General features: G+C 35.3%; 1 protein-coding gene across 1 annotated transcript in view; it reads left to right on the forward strand.

Annotated features, from left to right (window-relative positions):
• The window catches only part of USP54 (ubiquitin specific peptidase 54), a 1,304,502-nt gene that overhangs the window by 743,041 nt on the left and 541,391 nt on the right, over positions 1 to 20,070 (forward strand). The window contains exon 13 of the mRNA XM_044056203.1: positions 11,554 to 11,709. Coding sequence (XP_043912138.1) covers positions 11,554 to 11,709 — 156 coding nt within the window. The remainder of the gene's footprint in view (positions 1 to 11,553; positions 11,710 to 20,070) is intronic.

Genomic DNA, 20,070 nt, shown 5'->3' on the forward strand with positions numbered 1-20,070 from the left:
GTACCTTTGCCTTCTTTAATAAATCATATAGATCCCTGACAAAATGTTCTGTGTCCTTCAATATATGTTCAGACTCACTAAAAAGTAGACAAAGATGCTTTTCTAACCCCCTTGTTAGAATATGTTTTAAATTTGTTGTTTTGGACATTTTTCAGTAAGAAATTAAACAAATTATATGAACTAGTAATGACAAAACTGCCCCATTACAGAGCATTTCAACCATAAAAGGCCACAAAATCTTCTGTCATTACAATCCACCAATATTAATCAATATGCATAATCTGCAGAAGAAAAAGTCATCTGAATAATTCCATATTTAAGAGATTTGTAACTAATGAAGTGGCTGCTACTTAGCAAACAACTTTATATTTCACTGTTTCATCTACAAATTCAGTGCCTGCTGCACTTGAAGAATAAACTAAGTATGTTATATAAAAAAGTGGTAAGCTAGTAATATTGCAATAGGAAATGGATGACAAATGGACAACAGGTTCATACTTACAAGGTGACTCATCCAAAGGAGGACACACTCAGAGCTGCAGCACCCCACCCTGCCTTAATGTACACACAGTATCAATAATCCATCTACATGGTGTTAGAGTTGAACCCACAGTCTTCTGCATCAAAAGCAAGCATGCTACCTGTTGTGCTATTAACACTGCTTTCAAATTCTCTAGTACAAACGGTGACAACCATTTACTAAACAAAATAGTTGCACATTAAAAACAAACTTAACATGAGCAAAAATAAACTTCTTCTTTGAAACTCACAATTCTTTGAAAATGCACTGAAACTCCTAGTTTGGTAGTTGGTGTAGAGGATTCAGTCTCTTATTTCCTGTAACTAAGGTATAGAGCTTGCGCCTGGTTAAATTAAGTAACCTGCCAGATCTAACTAGAGCATTTTATACACACTCACACACACACACACACACACACACACACACACACACACACACACACACAGACAGACAGATACACACACACACACACACACACACACACACACACACACACACACACACACACACACCACCTTAGCTTGCCGATAATATTCCGCTGAAGCAGGAATCGTGCATTTAAATTCTTCTGAGGTCTTTTATGATGATGTTTGGAAAGCACAATGAACACAACTTTGTATCTTCTGCCATAAATTTACTGATTCCACATTGCCGTGTATCAGAAGGCCGTAAGTAGCACCATGGGTAAATCTAACAGGAAAAGGGAGTTGAAAACTCACCAGTAGTCTAATTCCTCAATGGGGAGAGAAGAGATGTAGCTGTTTCTCTTCCAAAGGCACATCCCTTAAGTCATTGAGGTTGTCTCCTTTCTGAGCACATCAATCTTGTTTTGTGTTTCTCCCCACCACTATTATAGGGGGTGTTTATCAGTCAGGTAGCAGCTACAGTACCCTTTTTAAAAAAGGCGTAGCCAAATAATGCCATGTATAACACAGTGTGCACTTTTTTAAAAATAATTTATTTTGTGCTATGAGATGTGTTAAAATTTAAATTAAAACAATGTGCATACTCAGCATGGTTTTATTTTATAAACTATATATACTAACTTTAATGTGCCAGTGTTATAAGTTTCAGTCAAATGAGTTTTCAGTCTTTTGAACTTTCAGTGTTTTGGTCTCAGTCAAATGAATTTCAGTCAAATGAAATTTAGGTCATATGAAGTAGACCCAGTTGGGGACATAAGGGGTGGACTGAGATCTCTGATATTAAAAAAAGAGAATTAATATGGCAGATTTGCTTAGATGCTTGCCATTTCCCTGGTATTAATGATGGTTACTCTATACAGTGTTTATTGAAATTGAAAAGTTTAAATAGATAATAATTTTTATAGGTAATCTTGCTATGGGATTTCTGCCATAACAATGTGTTCTGTTTAATGGTATATGTTTTAATTTTGGTGTTCATAATAGTTTTATAACTATGGCTGATTAAATATGTATATTCATGGCTGATTAAATATGTATATTCACATAATAATTTTATGGTTTGAAGTGGTAACCTTTACAGTGAATGTAAGTTTTAATAGTGTCGGTTTTTGAATTTAAAGTATTCAAACACATATTATATGTATGTTAAAATTTTCATTTTTTTCTATTTTGTATGGAAAACTGTTTCTATATCATATTATTATGGTAGTCGATGTAGGTGTGGTCTTAAATATTAGTGATGAAATAGCTGTTTTAAAGGAATGTTTTTTAATTCAACTTTGCAAGTTTAAGAGCCATTTGTATGGTTAATTGATTTTGTATTGAATAATTAAGGGGTGGAGGGAAGTGTATTTTAGTATAAAAACTAGTTTGTACCTGCTATTTCTTGTCTAAAGAAGTCTGGTCGTTGAACCAGACAAAAAGCGATTTACATTACAGTGTGGTACTGTGGGTTGTTAATGGTTATATTTGTAACCATTGACGTCACTAATCTTTTTTCAGTTATTCCTCACAATATAGGATTGGAGTATTTTGGTAACAGTTTAAGAAAGTACAGTATGTTACACACGGTTAAGTGATGGTTGTTACTAGAATTAATAGAGATGGTGTTATTGAACAACTACATATTATTTGATGGAGAATTTTTTAAGCAGACCAAGGGAGTGGCAATGGGTGCCAGGTGTGCACCCATTTATGCCAACCTTGTACTGGCGGAGTGAGAAGCAAAACATGTATTCTCTTCTGTTTATATGTCCAAAATTGAGTTATATTTGCGGTTTTTGGATGGTATACTAATTTTTTGGAAGGGAGATAGAAGTGAGGTATATGAATTTGTACAATATCTAGACAACACTACAACTTTTTTAAAATTTATGTACGAAGTAAATAGTAACACGTTTGAATTTTCGGACAATTTACTGTACAAGAAAGAAGGACCAATTTGTTCCAATATATTTCTTAAAAAAAACTTACTCCAATTATTTTTTGCATTTCGATAGTTGTCACCCATTCTTCCAAAAGAAAGACATTACGAAAGGGCATATGATGAGGCTATCGAGACTGGTTAGTGAGGACGACAAATTTGAAATAAAAATGTGTAAATTAATGGAAATGTTTAGAGACAGAGGTTACCCCCAAGATGTACTTACTAAGACTTACAAGGTGGTAACAAATAAGAGAAATAAGGGATTTCAACCTATCTTAAAAGGAGGGTTAACGTGACCCGTTAACAGTGAAGGACATTATTCTCAAAGGGTCACTAGTAAAGCAGACATGAAGGGAGCTATGGTGTTAAAATACAATGAGACAGCTCAAAATATTAAAAAGATCATGCAAACAACTTGGGACATGGTGTTTAGTGGCAAATTGAAAGTGCATTTGGGAGGTGTACCCAATTTTACATACGGTAGAGGTGCAAACTTGAAAAACTAATTTGAAAGAAGAACGTTGACAAGTAGTCTTAGTAGGCCAAAGACGAGGAAGTGTGGTTTTTGTAGCGCATGTAAATACATCAATAATGGCCCTTATGTCAGTATTAACAACTACACAAGGTCACTAAAGTGCCCTGGACACTGTAATTGTAATATGGACATGGTTGTTTATGTGGCTACCTGTTTAAGCTGTCCCACTTTTTATGTAGGTAAGACCATTCGAAAATTAAGGCAACATATATAAAAACCTGTGAGAGATATAAAGAATAAGAAAGACACCAGTGCACTTTACACAGATAGTAAGGTATGGCAAAATTTTAAAAAGTTTTTATTTTTTGTTATAGACAGGGTGCCTGGATAAGAGAAAGGTGGTGATGCCAAACTTTATCAGAAGTAAGAGAGTGTTTATGGCAACTTAGATTAGATGCATCAAGAACACCAAATATATTTCAATATCTGGTATACTGAAACACAAGAAGTTCAGACACAGATGCACGTAGGACCCTTGCACGGCCAAAAGCACAAGAAGTCAAAAAGAAAAAACTGAAACACAAGGCACATTTTATTTAACTTATGTAAACGCACTCTACATTTTGTGTTTACAAATGCACCAGAGAAACAAACGATCCTTTAACTTTTTAAGTAATAAAATTTCTATGTTATTATACCATAATTTTAAATTTGAAATATTATTGTTTTAAAACATTACTGTTTTCAACAATACTGTTGTATTTAATTTTATGTGTATTTTGTAATACAATATAGGTTACTGCATTATGATGAACCAATTATTACTTAAATGATTGACTTGGATCAGCCACAGGCTTAGATTTAATTGGTCATAAAGTTTTAAATGATTTTTTTTTTTGTGTTTAAAAAGGCAAGCAACGTATGGTTCAGTTAACTCTGATGAAGCCCAGTAGATGAATTTGGGTGAAAGCGCTTTGTTCGATTTTATGGATTTTATGGTGAATAAAGATTGAAACAGACTGAAGGAAAGTATTCCTTTCACTGTCATACTATGTTATATTACACTATGAATGAAGGCTAGAAATTAGTATATAGTTCAGCTGGCAGTCTAATCTAGAAGGCATTTCCTTGAGAAGTAGGTAGCTAGAACCTCCTTTGCGATCACAGAAAAAAACACTTCTTTACTGAAGCCTGAACAATCAAATCAAGTATAAAGTCCATGAATCTTTAACATTCCAAAATTGGAAAAGTTGAATAACCATTTAGACATTTAAGGGTCATTCTAAGTCTAGGAAAAGATCCACAAAGGATGGACCTTGACAATGAGGTTGGTTCAGGCAGAATTACAGTTTTAATAGCAACCATAAAAAAATGGAATACAGATTATCAAAAGTTGAGTGCTTTCCTCCTTCATGATAAAAGACTTCATCAGAACTGATTAAGTCTGTGACATCACCACATTTAAATAACATCTGCTTAGAAGTAAACAATAGCCATTAAAGGAGTTGTACAAATTCCATGTTATGCAATATAAGATACTAAAATGTAAGTAAATACAGTAAAGATGACAAACCGTTAAAAAAAAACAGTTTCTTTTAAAAATTGTTGTAAATTTATCATCAGAAACAACTGATGAACTACCAGTAAAAAAGTCACCCCAACAGTTCCTTCAAATCTTGGCAGCCTGTAGTTTTAACCTCAAGTTAATTGATAAAAATTAATTCAGACCTGAGGGACTTGTGGCATTTAATCTGAACTGCCACTGCAACTCCATAAACTCTAACCTTGTCTTCCCATGGGCCACCCTTCGGATTTGGGGAATCAGTTCAAGAATGCCAAACCCAAATTTTGAAAAATTCCCATTTTGTAAACCGTTTTTATAAAGAGCACTGTTACTATTTTTCCTTTTAATGTTCATGGTCATAAATACATTTTCATATGTTATTTCAGTTTTGCCTATATAAAAACAGGGGCATGTGTGACACTTGGCCAAGTTAATAAACATTTATTTCCATAGTGTCCCCTTTGTAAACTGAGAAGAGGTAAAGTTTAAGATCTAATTTGACTTGTTCCCCAACCATAATGAAAAAACACAGATTACAGGATCCACACTGAAAAGTTGTCTTAGGTTTCCAAGTACATTATTGTGACCAACTCAACTTTTTCGCATTAAGGATGGATTTAAGGTTGTTTGTGTTTTAAAACAAACTTGGGCTGTTCCCCTACACTGTTGAAAACTGAGCTATTCACTCTAAGAATGTTTCAGTTGTTTTCAATAATACCATCACTAAAGGTAGGATTTTTGTAGATATTAGGTGAAAACCCACTGTTAGTCTTTCTAAATGTTGTGTCACCATAGTTGATCTTATTAATATCAAACTTGTAAGTAAATAAAAAATAGTAGTATGTCCCAAGTAATCAATAAGTTCAGCAATAATTCCATGTGGCCCAAACCATAGGATGAAAATATCATCCAAGTAGCATAGGTATAGACCACAATGTTAAAAAAAACGAGAAAAATAAAAACGTACTTTCCCAACTCATAATGACAAAGTTCTGGAAACTAGGGGGATATGGCACATCTATAGCAACTCCTCTTTCTGTCAATACAGTTCTCCTTCAAAATTATTTTCTAAAATTATATCCATAAATTCAGTGATCTGAACCTCATCATAAAAAAGAAGGTTAGAGTTGAGACATGCTTCCTGAAATAAATCTAAACCCCGTACCTTAGGAATACAGTTGAAAAGATCCTCAACATCCATAGAAAAGAACCCCACATCTTTGTGACATAATGTGTTGTCAGTTCCTCTAGGAAAATCGCAAGAGTCTTTCATTATATGGGAAATCATACCCAATGGTGGCTTTAACTTCCTATCTGTATAGAGTTGCAAGGGATGAATTTTTGACCATGAAATTTGCATAAACCTCTCTTTATGTGTAATGGAAAAAATCTCCTAGACAGCACTAAGTTACTCACAGATGTGTAACCCTTAAAGACTGAACAGAATAAGACTGTCTAGCATCATGCTGCATGGACATCAGTCTGTCTTCAGAGAAGTAATACACTTGTAATAGTATTGTAACAAAAACAGACACCATTCTAGCACAAAGGGGTGCACCATATTTTGACAGTACTGAAGAGCTGAGATGGTCAGTTTCGTAAAGCTGTTTTTCCTGGACAAAACTCCACCTAGTTAATGGGCCTACAGTGCTGGGCAAGACTGTAGTGCACCACAGCCAATTGGCTTCCTGCAGTAATATAGCCAGTCACACCCCACCAACTCCATATCCCTAGCCCTTCAAGTGAAGAGCTAAAAAAAGAAAAAAGCAAACAAAACAAAAACATCTTCAGATAAGTTTTGGAAGCTGATTGGCTTCCTACACTAATTTGGCCAATCTACAGACCCCAGCTCTTCATATACTTAAATGGAACTTAAGTGCCTGTTGTGCACCAACAATTTGGTACAGAAAAACATTTCTACCATCTGCTAGCCTTTTGATCATACTCCCTCCCCCAATGCTTTACACCTGGGGCAATTGCCCCCTTTACCCTGCCCTTGCTACACTACTGCCTGACTATGAACTCAAAATTAAAAACTTGTAAACTATAGCCTGGCCTGGCCAACAAGAACAACCAACATTTTACAATCTGCACAAGTCTTCAGGATGATTAAAAGACTAAGTTATACAGCTTACTTTCAGTTGCTCAGTATTTCTGGCTTGGTCCTTACTTACTTGAGCAGACTTGCTTAAGTTGGCATTTGCTAGGAGTCTTGTTGCATGTTTCTTTATAGAACAATGTCCATATGCTCACATATTAGTGAGCTCTGGGGGATCCTGTACCTTAGAGATGGTACATTACCCGTGAATGATCACTCTTTGTCCAAAGTGCAGTATGCAAGAGAGCTTGCTTCTCTACAAAAATTGTTTAATATTTTTGTCACACTAATTTGTAAATAACTTAAGTAAATGCTTCCCAAGTGTGTGTGTGTGTGTGTGTGTGTGTGTGTGTGTGTGTGTGTGTGTGTGTGTGTGTGTGTGTGTGCACTCGCTCGCTCGCTCGTGCACTTGAGCTGTGATTTACGTGTGCATGTGTGCGTGCGCTCGCTCATGCACTTGAGCTGTGATTTACAAGCTGTTGTGATATATAATTTACAAGCTTTTGTGACTGGGCAAGTGTGATGAGAACCTTTTGGTAGAGAGAATTCATGGCTGACTAAGTTCTACAACAGGAGCATCTTTAAGTAACAGGTTAGACTGAGATATTAGAGAAGCACATCCCATCTCAAGACTGGTGTTGCCTAAAAGATCACATAAAGAAATCATCCAATTCATGAGCTTGAAGGCTTGAAAATGTGAGCCAGCAGTATCATCAGACTATGAATTGGTGATATATACAAAATTGGGAAAAAGGGGTTGAAGATGGATGGACATGCTTGTAATAAATCAACCTATATTGCAACAACACCCTGCAAGAGGATCAGGATAACTAGGAAACCTTTTCGAAGCCCTGCAGGGCTTTATGATCTAGATAATCAGACAGGATAGCTCTCAGTCCAGTAGATGATTTAGCATGCAATACCTCCTTCTTATTTGCACTTAGACAAAGCATGAGAAGTGAAGTTTGTTGTTCACAGTCCTCTGCAGCCCTTTTTAGCTTGTCTTCGTGAAGAATACATTTCACTTAACAAATGATGGCCATAGAAGGAGTGGAGACCCCTGAGGACAAAAGGCGTATAGATTAGCTCCACCACCTCAGCTACCCTCTGTATTGTATAGCATATGTGTAGCTTACTATATACAGCTGAATAACATAGGTCACAGGTCACATGCTATAGATATGGTACAGTGGTGCTCATGCCTGTGACCAAGATGACAGAACTACAGGTTCATGTTGTGATTTACACTTATCTTCAGTCAAACAAGCTTGCTGTGAAGCCATTGTGCTATGTCAAGCAACTGGTACTAGCAGGCAAACTTAATCAACTAAACCAGACCAGTACTGCAGAGTTTCTCTTACTGTCAAGTAGCATGTCACATCTGATGCCTAAAATAGCTAAATACTTGTACCTTTTAATAACATTATCTTTTGTACCCAAGACATGCATTGTTTGCAGACCATTATTTATCTTAAATAATAACCCAAACAGTGTAGTATTGATTTCTGCATTTGAATTTAGCCTGGCCTATAATACTTTATTTTACATTGTTTTCATTTCTTTGAAAATCATGTCGGTCTTACTGGGTCACAAAAGTTCTTTTTTAGAGGGAGACCAAGATACATTACACATTACTTTTATTGTTTAATTTAATATAACACATACAACAGAGTAGCTGCTACTAACACACACATTGGATGTTTGCTAAAATCAGTGTCAGTGATCTGTACTCTACAGATTGTCATGTCTACAGAAAATCATGTTAATCAAGCTGAAGTGTCATAGCATGTGCAAGTATCACAAACAGCCATGTAGCTAAATGTGTTGAAGAGACACGTGAAAATTGTAATTAACTTGAACAAAGGCACCATTATGAAAGTAGGCTGGATTGCTTCCCTCCACCTGTTTCAAAACGCCACAGATTTGATCTGTTAAACTTCAAATGATAGGTAGACACACTCATACCACTAAAGTGTACCTCATTACAAGGGGCATTCCTCATTTTGGGTCTTAGAAAAGTCCATGTTCCTCAAAGTTCCACATTGAAAACATCCGTGACACATTTACAGTTAGTTTTATTTTTAACTGCTGTCCATCATAAGTAGAACTGAATCATGCTAATTCATAAAAAATAAATTTTATAAGTATAAAACAGGACACATTAACCACCCTGTGAGCCTCATAGTTTTAGTTGCTAGTAATTGTTCCTCATTTTGTTCATTTGTTTACCATTATGAGAGGTAGTCTTCCCCATTTTGGAGCTAGAAGGTTGAGAGCTATGGATACACTCTAAACAAACTACAGCCTTTTGATTAAGCTCCAGAACAGTTCTAATTCATCCCCAAATCTTTACTACATGATAATATGATGCTATTCGAACCTCCTTACCAATTTAAAATGACAATACTGGCTACAATTAGAATTGAAGTAATGTCAACCATACACTTATAAAGCGCCATTCCTTAAAAGCAATGTGGCTCATCAGGCAGTACAGTGCAACAGATCATCAGGCAGTGCAATACAACAGATGCTGCAGGATGAGTCAGAAAGTAGAGATAAACATGTTTACAGAGAATTATATACTCTGATACCAAAACAAGCAGGTAAGTTGCATGTCTCACCTCTTTAGCCCATTGTTTATTGGATAAGCTGCAAGTGCCATTGTAGTAGCTTCAATCCTCCACCCAGCCTGAGGCTTCCTATGGATGGTCTTAAACCTGTCCTATGCATTCTTTAATGTGCTTACTGTTTTTGACCAGCTTACTTCCTCAGGATTGATGTTCAAATCATCAGTGTCTCTTCAGTAAAGTACTTCTTACTAGTATCTCCCCTATGCCAACAACATTGCATTCTTAAGTTTTGTCCTCTCAATCGCATACATATTTTTAAATAAAGATTGTCACATTTGAAATCTCTTAGACTCCCTGGCATGCTGAAAAGTTCCCACTTTGTCCTGCCTGTGCCCCTTTCATCAAGTGTATATATGCTAAACTTTTTTTACTTTCCCCTTATATGGCCTGCTTTGCAGATTTTTGCCTTCCTCTAAACTATGTCTATCCTTTTTGTACTGTTAGCGTGGTGAAGACTCCAAACTGTACATATTGTCTACAGTGCACTCTTAATAACTGTCTATAAGTAGGGATAATGTATTTTCCATTTTTTTCTTTTTTATTAGTGCTTCTTACTGTGCATTCTTTCTTGCTGTTTTCTAACAATTGGCATGACTGCTCAGTCTTTTTCCTCTTTTTGACCATAACCATGCATTCCCTACTTCCCACAATGATTGTGCACTGTCTTCTTGTGTTTCACAGATATTTACACTGTATCTGACCATTAGAACTGCCACATCAACTAGGTAAATGTCAGATCTTTTAGCTGCTGACCTAAGACTTAATTAATATCATTACAAACTTGGAGAAGAGAGCAGTAGACCTCAGATTGTGCCATTGCTTAACTTTAAGCAACCTAAGTATGAAGCAACAGACAGTTTGTTGATATTGCACAATATTCTGTGTATCAAGATCAGCCAAAGAAAAGGCATATTTATTAAAAACAAAGCACTGTATAATACCAATAAGGCACTTCAAGGTCACGTGTTACTAAATAATGTCATCACACCTGAGAAGCTAAAACAACCTGCTTCACACGCCCTAACAGGGATGTTGCACAATGGCACACACACTGTCATACATTATTGCTTAACTGTGGGAAGCCAAGCTTCAGCAAAAAAGTAAGTTACAGACTTTATAAGACGTATGAGGCTGTAAACCTGGGCAACTGTGTGCTGCTGTAGTAATTTGAGACATGTGGGTGTGGATAGTGGAGTGACAGAGTTTGGTGAATCAGAAGAGAAGAATAAGAAGAGAAAAAAGCATGGATAAAAAAGAAGCTGGCACATGACTTGACATTGTAGGAATGTAGGGATTGGGGTAACCATACTTGAATTTGCTAACGAGAAGCAAGGTACTTGATATCATGCTTTGGGCTATGTGCTCAATGTCCCCAGTTTAGATATGGGGAACACCTCTTTGAAGTCAACTGATGAAAAGTATTTTGTGTATTGATACTGAAGCATAGATAGTCATCATAAGGTGTAAATCCTAACTAAATGACTGAAAATATGTGCATTGCCAGTGAACCAGATAAGGAAGAAAAGCCGACACCATCTGGGGAATATCACGCTGGCACTTCCTGTGCCCAATCCAGGCTGCCTTCTGAGTGGACCCCACAGCTTTTTGTCAGCTATTGGAGACTGGGCTAGATAATGACATGTGCCACAGACCATAAATCTGTGCCATTATAGAAATGATAGCTAGGTCACTTGTACTGTGCGAGTTTCCTGCAGACTGGTCAGAAAGCAACACACAAGGAGTTCAGGAAGAGCATCAGGGATGTGCATATCTTAAAGGACATCCTGGAAATAGGAAATGATGATTAAATGAGTTAAAAAGAAGTTGAAAAGTTTCTCTATAAGGAAAGGGAAAAAAATGACAAAAATAAGTTAGCAAACTGGACCACTTAAATATAGTTTTTGCTTTTCACAGGGCATCTTACAGATAGTGAGTCAAATCATTACCAGGACACTAAAAAAGGATCCCTGAGTGACCGAAAGAAGAATGGCAGCCGTCCACGGCGAATTGAAGAACGTATTAAACCAGGAAAAGGAGATGAAATACCGGTCTCTGGGTATCACAGTGATGGTAAGAAATAAAGAAATAGTTTCAGATTCTGGGTTGCTAACCATGGCATCTCATCATTCCAAAGTAGCTTTGTTTTTTGTCATATTATTCTGTTAATATCAGATGGTCAGTAATGACATTAGTTTATATGGAGTTTCAGTGTTGTTGGATCTGGCTTCAGGACTTGTATCTGTTGTAATCTGTTTGTCTGCAAGTGTTGAAAGTATAAAATTATTAATTTATTGTATGATTTAAGTAAATAATGGCTTGCAATTCATTCGTCTCTAAGGTGTATGAGATAGTCGTAGTATAAAATACACAAATAGTACCCAGAAGTGTACTATAGTTATCAGTAAGCACAATCTGGGAGTAAAGTTCCAGCTAAGAAGAAAGTCCTATTACAGTACAGAGCTACATAATATAAACTACCTGATTACCTGTACACACAAGACAGGATTAAACTGCTGTGCAGGTGATGCAGTATTAATAATGCATGCAGTTCAGCATTTCCTTTAGATAGCATTAGTTACCATAGACTAGGTCCTTAATTCAATTCTTTAAAAAGATTAACATTTGGGAAGAGGAACTAAGGAAGAGCTTGAGATTGTGAGACTGGAATGAGTGTAAAAGAGATTAGAAAGTAAGAGTGGAGATTAAGGATGGCTAGTAAGATATATGCTGTATTTGGACAGTAAAATGGTCAGGAATGGTGTCCTTTCAAGCTGAATAACAGCATCTGAAAGGGCTGTTTTTACCCTCTAGATATATGTTATTAAAATGTAAGAACTGAGTATATATTAATTTTGCAGGCACAAGGTAACATATAAATTAATTTTATTTTTACTGACAACACAGTATTATAGAATCCATGCTTATAGAAAAACACTTTTAAAATATTAGAAGTTATTTGGTAGAATGAATTATTAATTTTTTATCAGTACCATACATTATTTTAACATTTCAAGAAGTATTGTCAATCCCTGACAAAGACAGAGCTCAAATAAAGTTTTCTGGTAAAAATTTCCATTGCAGTTTACATGTCAAAAGGGTACAAACCCCTTTGATAAAAACTAGCCCAATAATTTGGCAGACTAAGATATGTCATTACTAATTAATAATGAGGTTTAACTATTCTAGATAACTTAACTGTACCTTGCTGCTCGTCTGAAACTAGTGCTATAGTGCATGAATCCAAATTACACTGCTCTTTGGAAACATAAAATGAATACACAAATTATTCAACTTTTTTGTTTGCATTGCTCCACCAAATTCTTGCATCTAGAGTAATTGTTGCTGTCATCTGTGCTTGTTTGGTTGTTTGTTTATTTTTTATTACTTTAATTTAGTTTGTATCTTATAATTGTTTCTTGTAGTATCCTTAAATGCCCATATTAAGCAAAAAAATACTCCTTTATAGATAATTCACTGGAATACTTTAATTTTATTATGCTATGCACTTTCATCATACAATAGACAGACTTCACTAGAACACATACAAGTCTTTTTTTGTTTTGTTTCAGTTGTTCTTTCACACTTCTCCCAGGATTGTTTGTTTGTTTGCCCATATTAAATGCATTCTCGTTTACTGTTCCTTGGCAGGGGATTTGCAGTATTGTTTTTATTGCCTTAGGTATTTGTGCATTTGTCCATAGTAGACAAAACTGGAACATTTCATTTTACATTTCTTCATATTTCTGCAAGTAAAGCATTAAACCTTTCAAACTACCCTTCTACATGTCAGCGGTTTATCCATTTTATATTTAATAACAGATTCAGAGAATCCCATAACAACATATGATTAGCATTCATCAAAAAGTAACCAGACATAAACTAGATGGGTTCAAGTCAATTGATTGACAACTCTGACAGAAAAAGAAAAAGAAGTCAGGATGAGTGTTTCAAGCAGCAACACCTTCGGGAAAAAACATTAAACCAACATGAGGTATAGTGGTATGTCCAAAAGAATTCCAAAATGTCATTTTCTCCATTTGTCAATGTTTAATAAAACAAAACGTAATGTTCACTACATTCACAAGATCAAATAAAAATAAAATATAAAAGGACACTGGGTTAAGTGCTTTCATTGAGTGCAGTTACGCATAGACTTCTTCATAACCTAGCATCTACAAAGGCAACAGGCTTGTATAACATCCAGGTCAAAGTACTCCAGTATTTTTCAGTGGAACATCCCTTAGTGCCTCATTTATATGGACTTCTGAAGATCCAAAAATTCCATTGACTCCTTCCTTTAGACTCATTGTGTCAGGGTCAGGTTGGCTCAAGGAGCCGTTATCTATTTACATAGAAAAACAACTGAAGCTGGTTTTGGATAAGTGTCCCATGGTCTTACAAGATACCAAGCAATTTCTGCATGATTTATATTCATCTATGAGGCATATTCCCATTAATGATATAAAGTTATTGGTTACGCTTGGAGTAACTTCTCTGTTCACCTTCATCCCTAACCAGGATGGTATTGAAATGGTTAAGACCTACTTAATGAAGAATAGTGAGTATACCTTGCAACATACAGAGTTTGTGTGTTTTCTTTTAGAGATTGTGCTTGAGTGTAATATTTTCATTTCTGATAACATCTATTATTGGCAGATTTCGGGTGTAGCTATGGGCACATGTTTTGCCAATAGCTACGCCAACCTGGTGATGGCTGAATGGGAGAATACCAACATACTTGGTTTGCTAGGGCAGGATATACATTTTTATTGGTTTGTTGACACTTTTTCTACTATGGAGAGGTCATGTTCAGCAGCTTGACTATTTTTTTTGACAAGCCAAACAACAGTAGTGGATTTCTTAATTTTTCGATCAAACATTCCACTTCTAAGATTGATTTCCTAGATGTAGAGATAAGCAGGGGATTGGATAGTCAGTTGTTGACTAGGCTGTATAGGAAAGAATGCTATTGTCCTTCATATTTACATAGACATGGCATGCACCCTAAGAAGTATTATCCAATGTGGTGAAGGGACAAGCTATGCAGACCTCGCATCTATCTTTGGAACCCCATTAGTTTGAGAAGGGTTTGGATCTGATGAAGGAAGATTTTGTAAATAGGGGGTAAGAGATTTCTAAGGTTGAGGGGGCATGTTCTTTAGCAATTAGAAATAGAGCTACTAAGGCAAAACCTTATTTTTCTTCCCCCTGCAGTAATCAAGACAGTAGATTTAGAAGCAATGACTTTGACCTATAGCAGTGATGTCAATATGGTCAAGGATATTGTTGACAAAACTGGTGTATTTTACAAGTGAATGAACCAAACTTTTGTCATAAGAATAAAAAAAATTTAAAAAGAAAGTTATGCTACCCAAGGGAGAGTAGTATTGGTGATATCATTTGGCACCAAAAGATGTAATGCATGTCCCTTTTATGTTTATATAGATGAATCATTGAATTTTAAACATCCTGATAATGATCAGGTGTTTTATGTGAGAACGGCAACAGATTGCAACAGTAAGAACCTGATATATCTTGCCCACTGTAAGAAATGTTTTGTTTTCTATGTGGGAAAACTAGTAGGCGGTTAAGAGAACGAGTTAGGTACCATAATTATTGTGCCTGTAGAGGATTAGATTACAGTGCATTGGCGAAACGTATTAAAAATGAAGAAGAAGAACAGATTTTTTTATTTCAGATTTTTGAGGTTGTTTATGAGGATGTTAGGATAGGATGACAGACTTAGTTAATAAAACTGAAATAGTTGAGCTTTGTTGGATTCTTAAACTTGGTGTACACAGGTTGTGGACTAAATGTTTTTATTTCTTTGGAACCTATTTTAAAGACTAGAAAACGTAGGAGGTGAACTTTTGTATTAGTTTGCCTTATGGTTTTATGTACTTTCCTTTTTGTGCTCTTTCCTTTAAGTAGATTGGTTAATTGAATAATCATTGTAGAGCATTGCATTATTTAAACCTTTTTTGTGTTTCTTGATGTTATGTCTGATGAAGCAACGTCACAATTGTGAAAGTGCTTACTTCCTCATTAAGTTGTATTCGTTTTTATCTAGGCTTTCTTCAGCTGTGTCTCTGTACGATTTTGCTTTTGTTTGCTCAAAGTGTAAAAAGCAATGTACAAAATAATCCTTTAGTAAATAAAAATATAAATACAGCAATTGTGTGTTCCATCATAAAACTTTGTATACATATAAATTGCCAAATGTATGAGAATGCAAAAATATTCACCCAAAACACTCTTTAAAAACACTCATTAAGAAATGTAAATAATTCATTGATAACCTAAACATAAATAATTTTTGAATAAACAAGAAAATAAAATGAATAAATACATACAAGTGAGTACCTTCAGTAAAAACTCATCAAGAAAAATGTTAAAAATTCAACCCAATCATAGGTACATCCTGTATAAGTGAATAAATATAAAAATAGTCCTTGAACAGCTATATCAAACATACCCATTCCCTGCTTATAACTAATATATGTGTACCAATGTAAATAAATATACACACATAAATACACATGTATAAATAGATTCATAAAAAAACATGTATTTAATAATTTGGCTGCTCTCATGTATAGAGTACCCTTTAGTGAAACAGTCTCATTGAGACCGGGGACAATGTAGCATTCAACAACAACTGCTATCTAAGTTCTTTGTAGTTGAGAGTGCGTGTATTGTATCCACCTCTAGGTGACTTGCGGCCTCTCTCCAGTACGAAAATCTTCTAAAACTTCTACATGACTGGGAATGCTTATACAAAGCATTATCCATGTCTTTGTTTTTGATATCTCTAAAGTGTTCATAAATACGTACACATAATTGCCTTTCAGTTTTCCCATCATAGAATGCAAAACAGGATGAACAACTAGCTAAATAAACTTCCCCCCTCACTTTAAAAATTACAGCATTCTGGACAGGGTATATATCTCTAATAACATGGAACTACCACATAAGGCGCTTCCCAAATGTAATGGCAGTATTTACAACAGCTGCATTTTGCCGTTTTCTTTTCTTTCTTTGATCTATAACTCGGCCTTCTACCAGATTTCTCAAACACATTTTTCAAGTTAATCCCTTTCCTTTGTGAGTAAATTAGTCTGTCACCTAATAATGGACTGTTTTTGTCATTATGCGGTATATTGTTTCAGTGTTTAGTTGTGTCCTGAATACATTTCCTATAGTTATTGCTTGTATTGGGTATAATCATGGCCTGATAAAAAGTGCCCAAGCTGTGTGTCTTATAAACTGGTCCTGTAAAAAACGTCTTTCAACAACTATTTCAAATTCATAGTCTTTCTTTTAGTGACCTCCTTAGCTAAGCAACTCAGCATATCTAGGGAGTAACACCTGTCCAAAAACATCTTAGTACCTCTATCCATTTCATTATAAAATAAATTGCCATTACTCACTAGCCTAGAAATTCTAATAAATTGGCCTTTTACCACATTGGCCTTTTGCCATCCAAGATGGTTTTATAGTAAAGTGTACATAGAAATTTGAGAAGATAGGTTTCATATATACAGTCGAGCAGAAAGGCTGCTCATCTTCATTTTTGTATCACAAGAAGTCTAAATAATTTATTTTGTGGGCGAATACCATGCAAGTGAATTTTAAAAAATCAATAGTCAAATTTAAATATTTAATAAATCCTTCACGTATATTGGTAACCTCAGAAAAATAATGCCATGAATCAGTTAAGATGGGGGGAATATCCTTCAAAAAGTGTTTCAGGTGAACATCAATAAATTTAGCTAATGATTCTGTCTTGGAACCTAAAGCTGATACAATGGGACAGAATAGTGGGTTGGTCATATCTTTGTGTATTGTAGGAATTCCAGAGATAGCCAGTATAATGGGATTTTAACTTTTTAAAAAAATCATATAAGTTCAAATCAATTGAAATATCAAGTCATCCAACATTAAATCAATCTTTCGATATGCAATAAACACCTCATTTCTAGAAACTCTAGTGTAACAAGAAATATCATCCAATAAAATGTCCATCCTTGATACATATTCCATAAAATCCATCACAACTATCCCAACCCCATCGAGTTTCATAATCCTAATGGATTTGTCAGTTATTAATTCATTAAAACAAATTTTCTACTTTTAACATTTTTTTTCTTGATGAGTTTGCGTTTCAACAGCAGAGACTAAGAATAACAACTTGATTGTGGAAAATGAGTCTTTATTAGTGAATCTAATTTTATTTGGATGAAGCACAGACTTCATTATTAAATAGAGGTGTTACATTTATCCCAGCACTCCAATCAAAACTGAGTGAATTTATTTTTGACATCAAATGTTTTGGTAGAAATGTCTGTTTGAAAAACATTTTTGGCAATGGTGAAGATAGGAGCTGCAATAAATTTAGAAAACCTACCACACTTATTCCTCCACCACATCCAGCAGCTGAAATATTTACACGGCTATGTGAAATGGAAGTAGCAAACCTACGGAAAGATAAAAATGACAAGAATATTAAATATTTTTTGTAATTTAAATGAGACCGAAGTAAAAACTTTGTATGAGCTCCAAAGGAATAGTGACCTGGTTATCAGACCAGCTGATAAGGGAGGGGCAATTGTTATTATGGAAACTCGTAGCTATGGCAATAAAATGTCTGAGATGCTCAGTGATAAAAGAAAATACTTGAAGATACCCAAATGGGAAGTACAGAGGATTATACAAGGGGTTAAGGATACTTTACATGATTGCTGCATTATGAGAACTATGACAGAAAAACTACATGATTATTTATATGTTCAGCATCCTATTTTTCCTGTAATCCATGGATTGCCAAAAATACATAAGAATTTTGAGGAACCCCCGCTGCGACCTATTGTAGCAGGTGGGGGATGGTTGATGGAACCAGCATCTATCTATATATGTAGAATGTCAACTGAAAAAGGTTTTAGCAAGTGTGACCACTGTACTCAGAGACACTCCATCATTTTTGGTAGTGTTGAATGAGTGTGTTGAAACTATAAGTGATAAGAGGAATATAATGATGGCAACTATGGATGTTAAGAGTTTGTTCACAGTAATTCCTAATGAGTATGGACTGAATTCTGTAGGTGATTTCTTGATGAAGGATGGAACACTAGAAAGATCAGTGGTATCACAAGTATGTTTACTGTTGAGTTTGGTTATAGAAAAAAACATCTTTATGTATGAAACCGAATACTATTGGCAAAAATGGGGGGAACCGATGGGCACTTCTTGTGCCAACAGCTACTCCAACCTGGTTATGGCAAACTGGGAAAAAGAATATGTCTTCAATCTATATAATGCATGGTGGGAGAATATAATCTTCTACCGAACATTTGTTGATGATGTGTTTTTTCCTATGGAGTGGTAATGAAGATGACCTCTTGAGGTTTGTAGAATACTTAAGTGATACCACCTTGTTTTTGGAGTTTGAGGTCCAAAGTTCAATTAAGGAGATTGACTTCCTTGATGTTACTGTTCTGAAAGATGATAATGGTTATTTCAACACTAGAATGCATAGGAAAGAATGTTGGGGGAATCTACGTAGGACTAGTATTCACCACCCCATGTATACCCCTCACGTGGTCAAAGGACAGGTTTTGTGTACATCAAGGCTTTCTGTGAATAACACTACCTGTCATAATGAATCTTAGCAGCTTAAGCATATTGTATTGGCACGTGGCTATAGAGCATATGAAGTACAACGGGAGACGACTAGACTGCAAGGACAGAGAGAAGGAGAGACCTTATTTCTCTCAAAGTGTGGTTGAAGAACCATCTTTTTCTGAAGGAGAACTAACTGGTACTAATGGACAGAATAAATATCAGAGGAAGCAGGAAGATCTGAGATGTATACTTACCCACAGTAATGATATTTCATCTGTCTGTGAGGTTATTAAAAAGAATTGGAAGATTCTTAACGATGGACGAAGGATTAACAAATATTGTTAGAGACACTCCTAGATTTACATTTAAGAATAAACATAATTTGAGGAGACTTTTGTGTTACAAAGTGAGTCCTGGGAGAGGTCCATCTGTGAATAAGATGGGAACCTTCCCGTGTAGAAAGTGTAAAGCTTGTTCATACAGCAACACTAGTAATTGTTTCACACATTCTATTACAAAAAGAACTTATAAGCTGAGGATGTATGTGGACTGCAACACAAAGGATGTTATTTATGCAGTCATATGTGATTCCTGCCTGAGCTTCTACATTGGCAAAACCAATAGCCTCCTTAAGGAAAGGATATTTACGCCACCTCAATGATATTCGATTAGTAGTTTCAACAAATGCACTTTCTCAACATATACAGAAGAGTAATGAACATCAGTTGATTTTTTTGGTGCTAGAGAAAATAAGACATAATGGTAAAGGTGGTGATTTGATAAATAAAACAGAAGTTAGGGAGACATGGT

Source organism: Protopterus annectens, chromosome 14.part0, assembly GCF_019279795.1.
Source record: "Protopterus annectens isolate FY-2018-M chromosome 14.part0, PAN1.0, whole genome shotgun sequence".
NCBI classification, from domain to species: Eukaryota; Metazoa; Chordata; order Ceratodontiformes; family Protopteridae; genus Protopterus; species Protopterus annectens.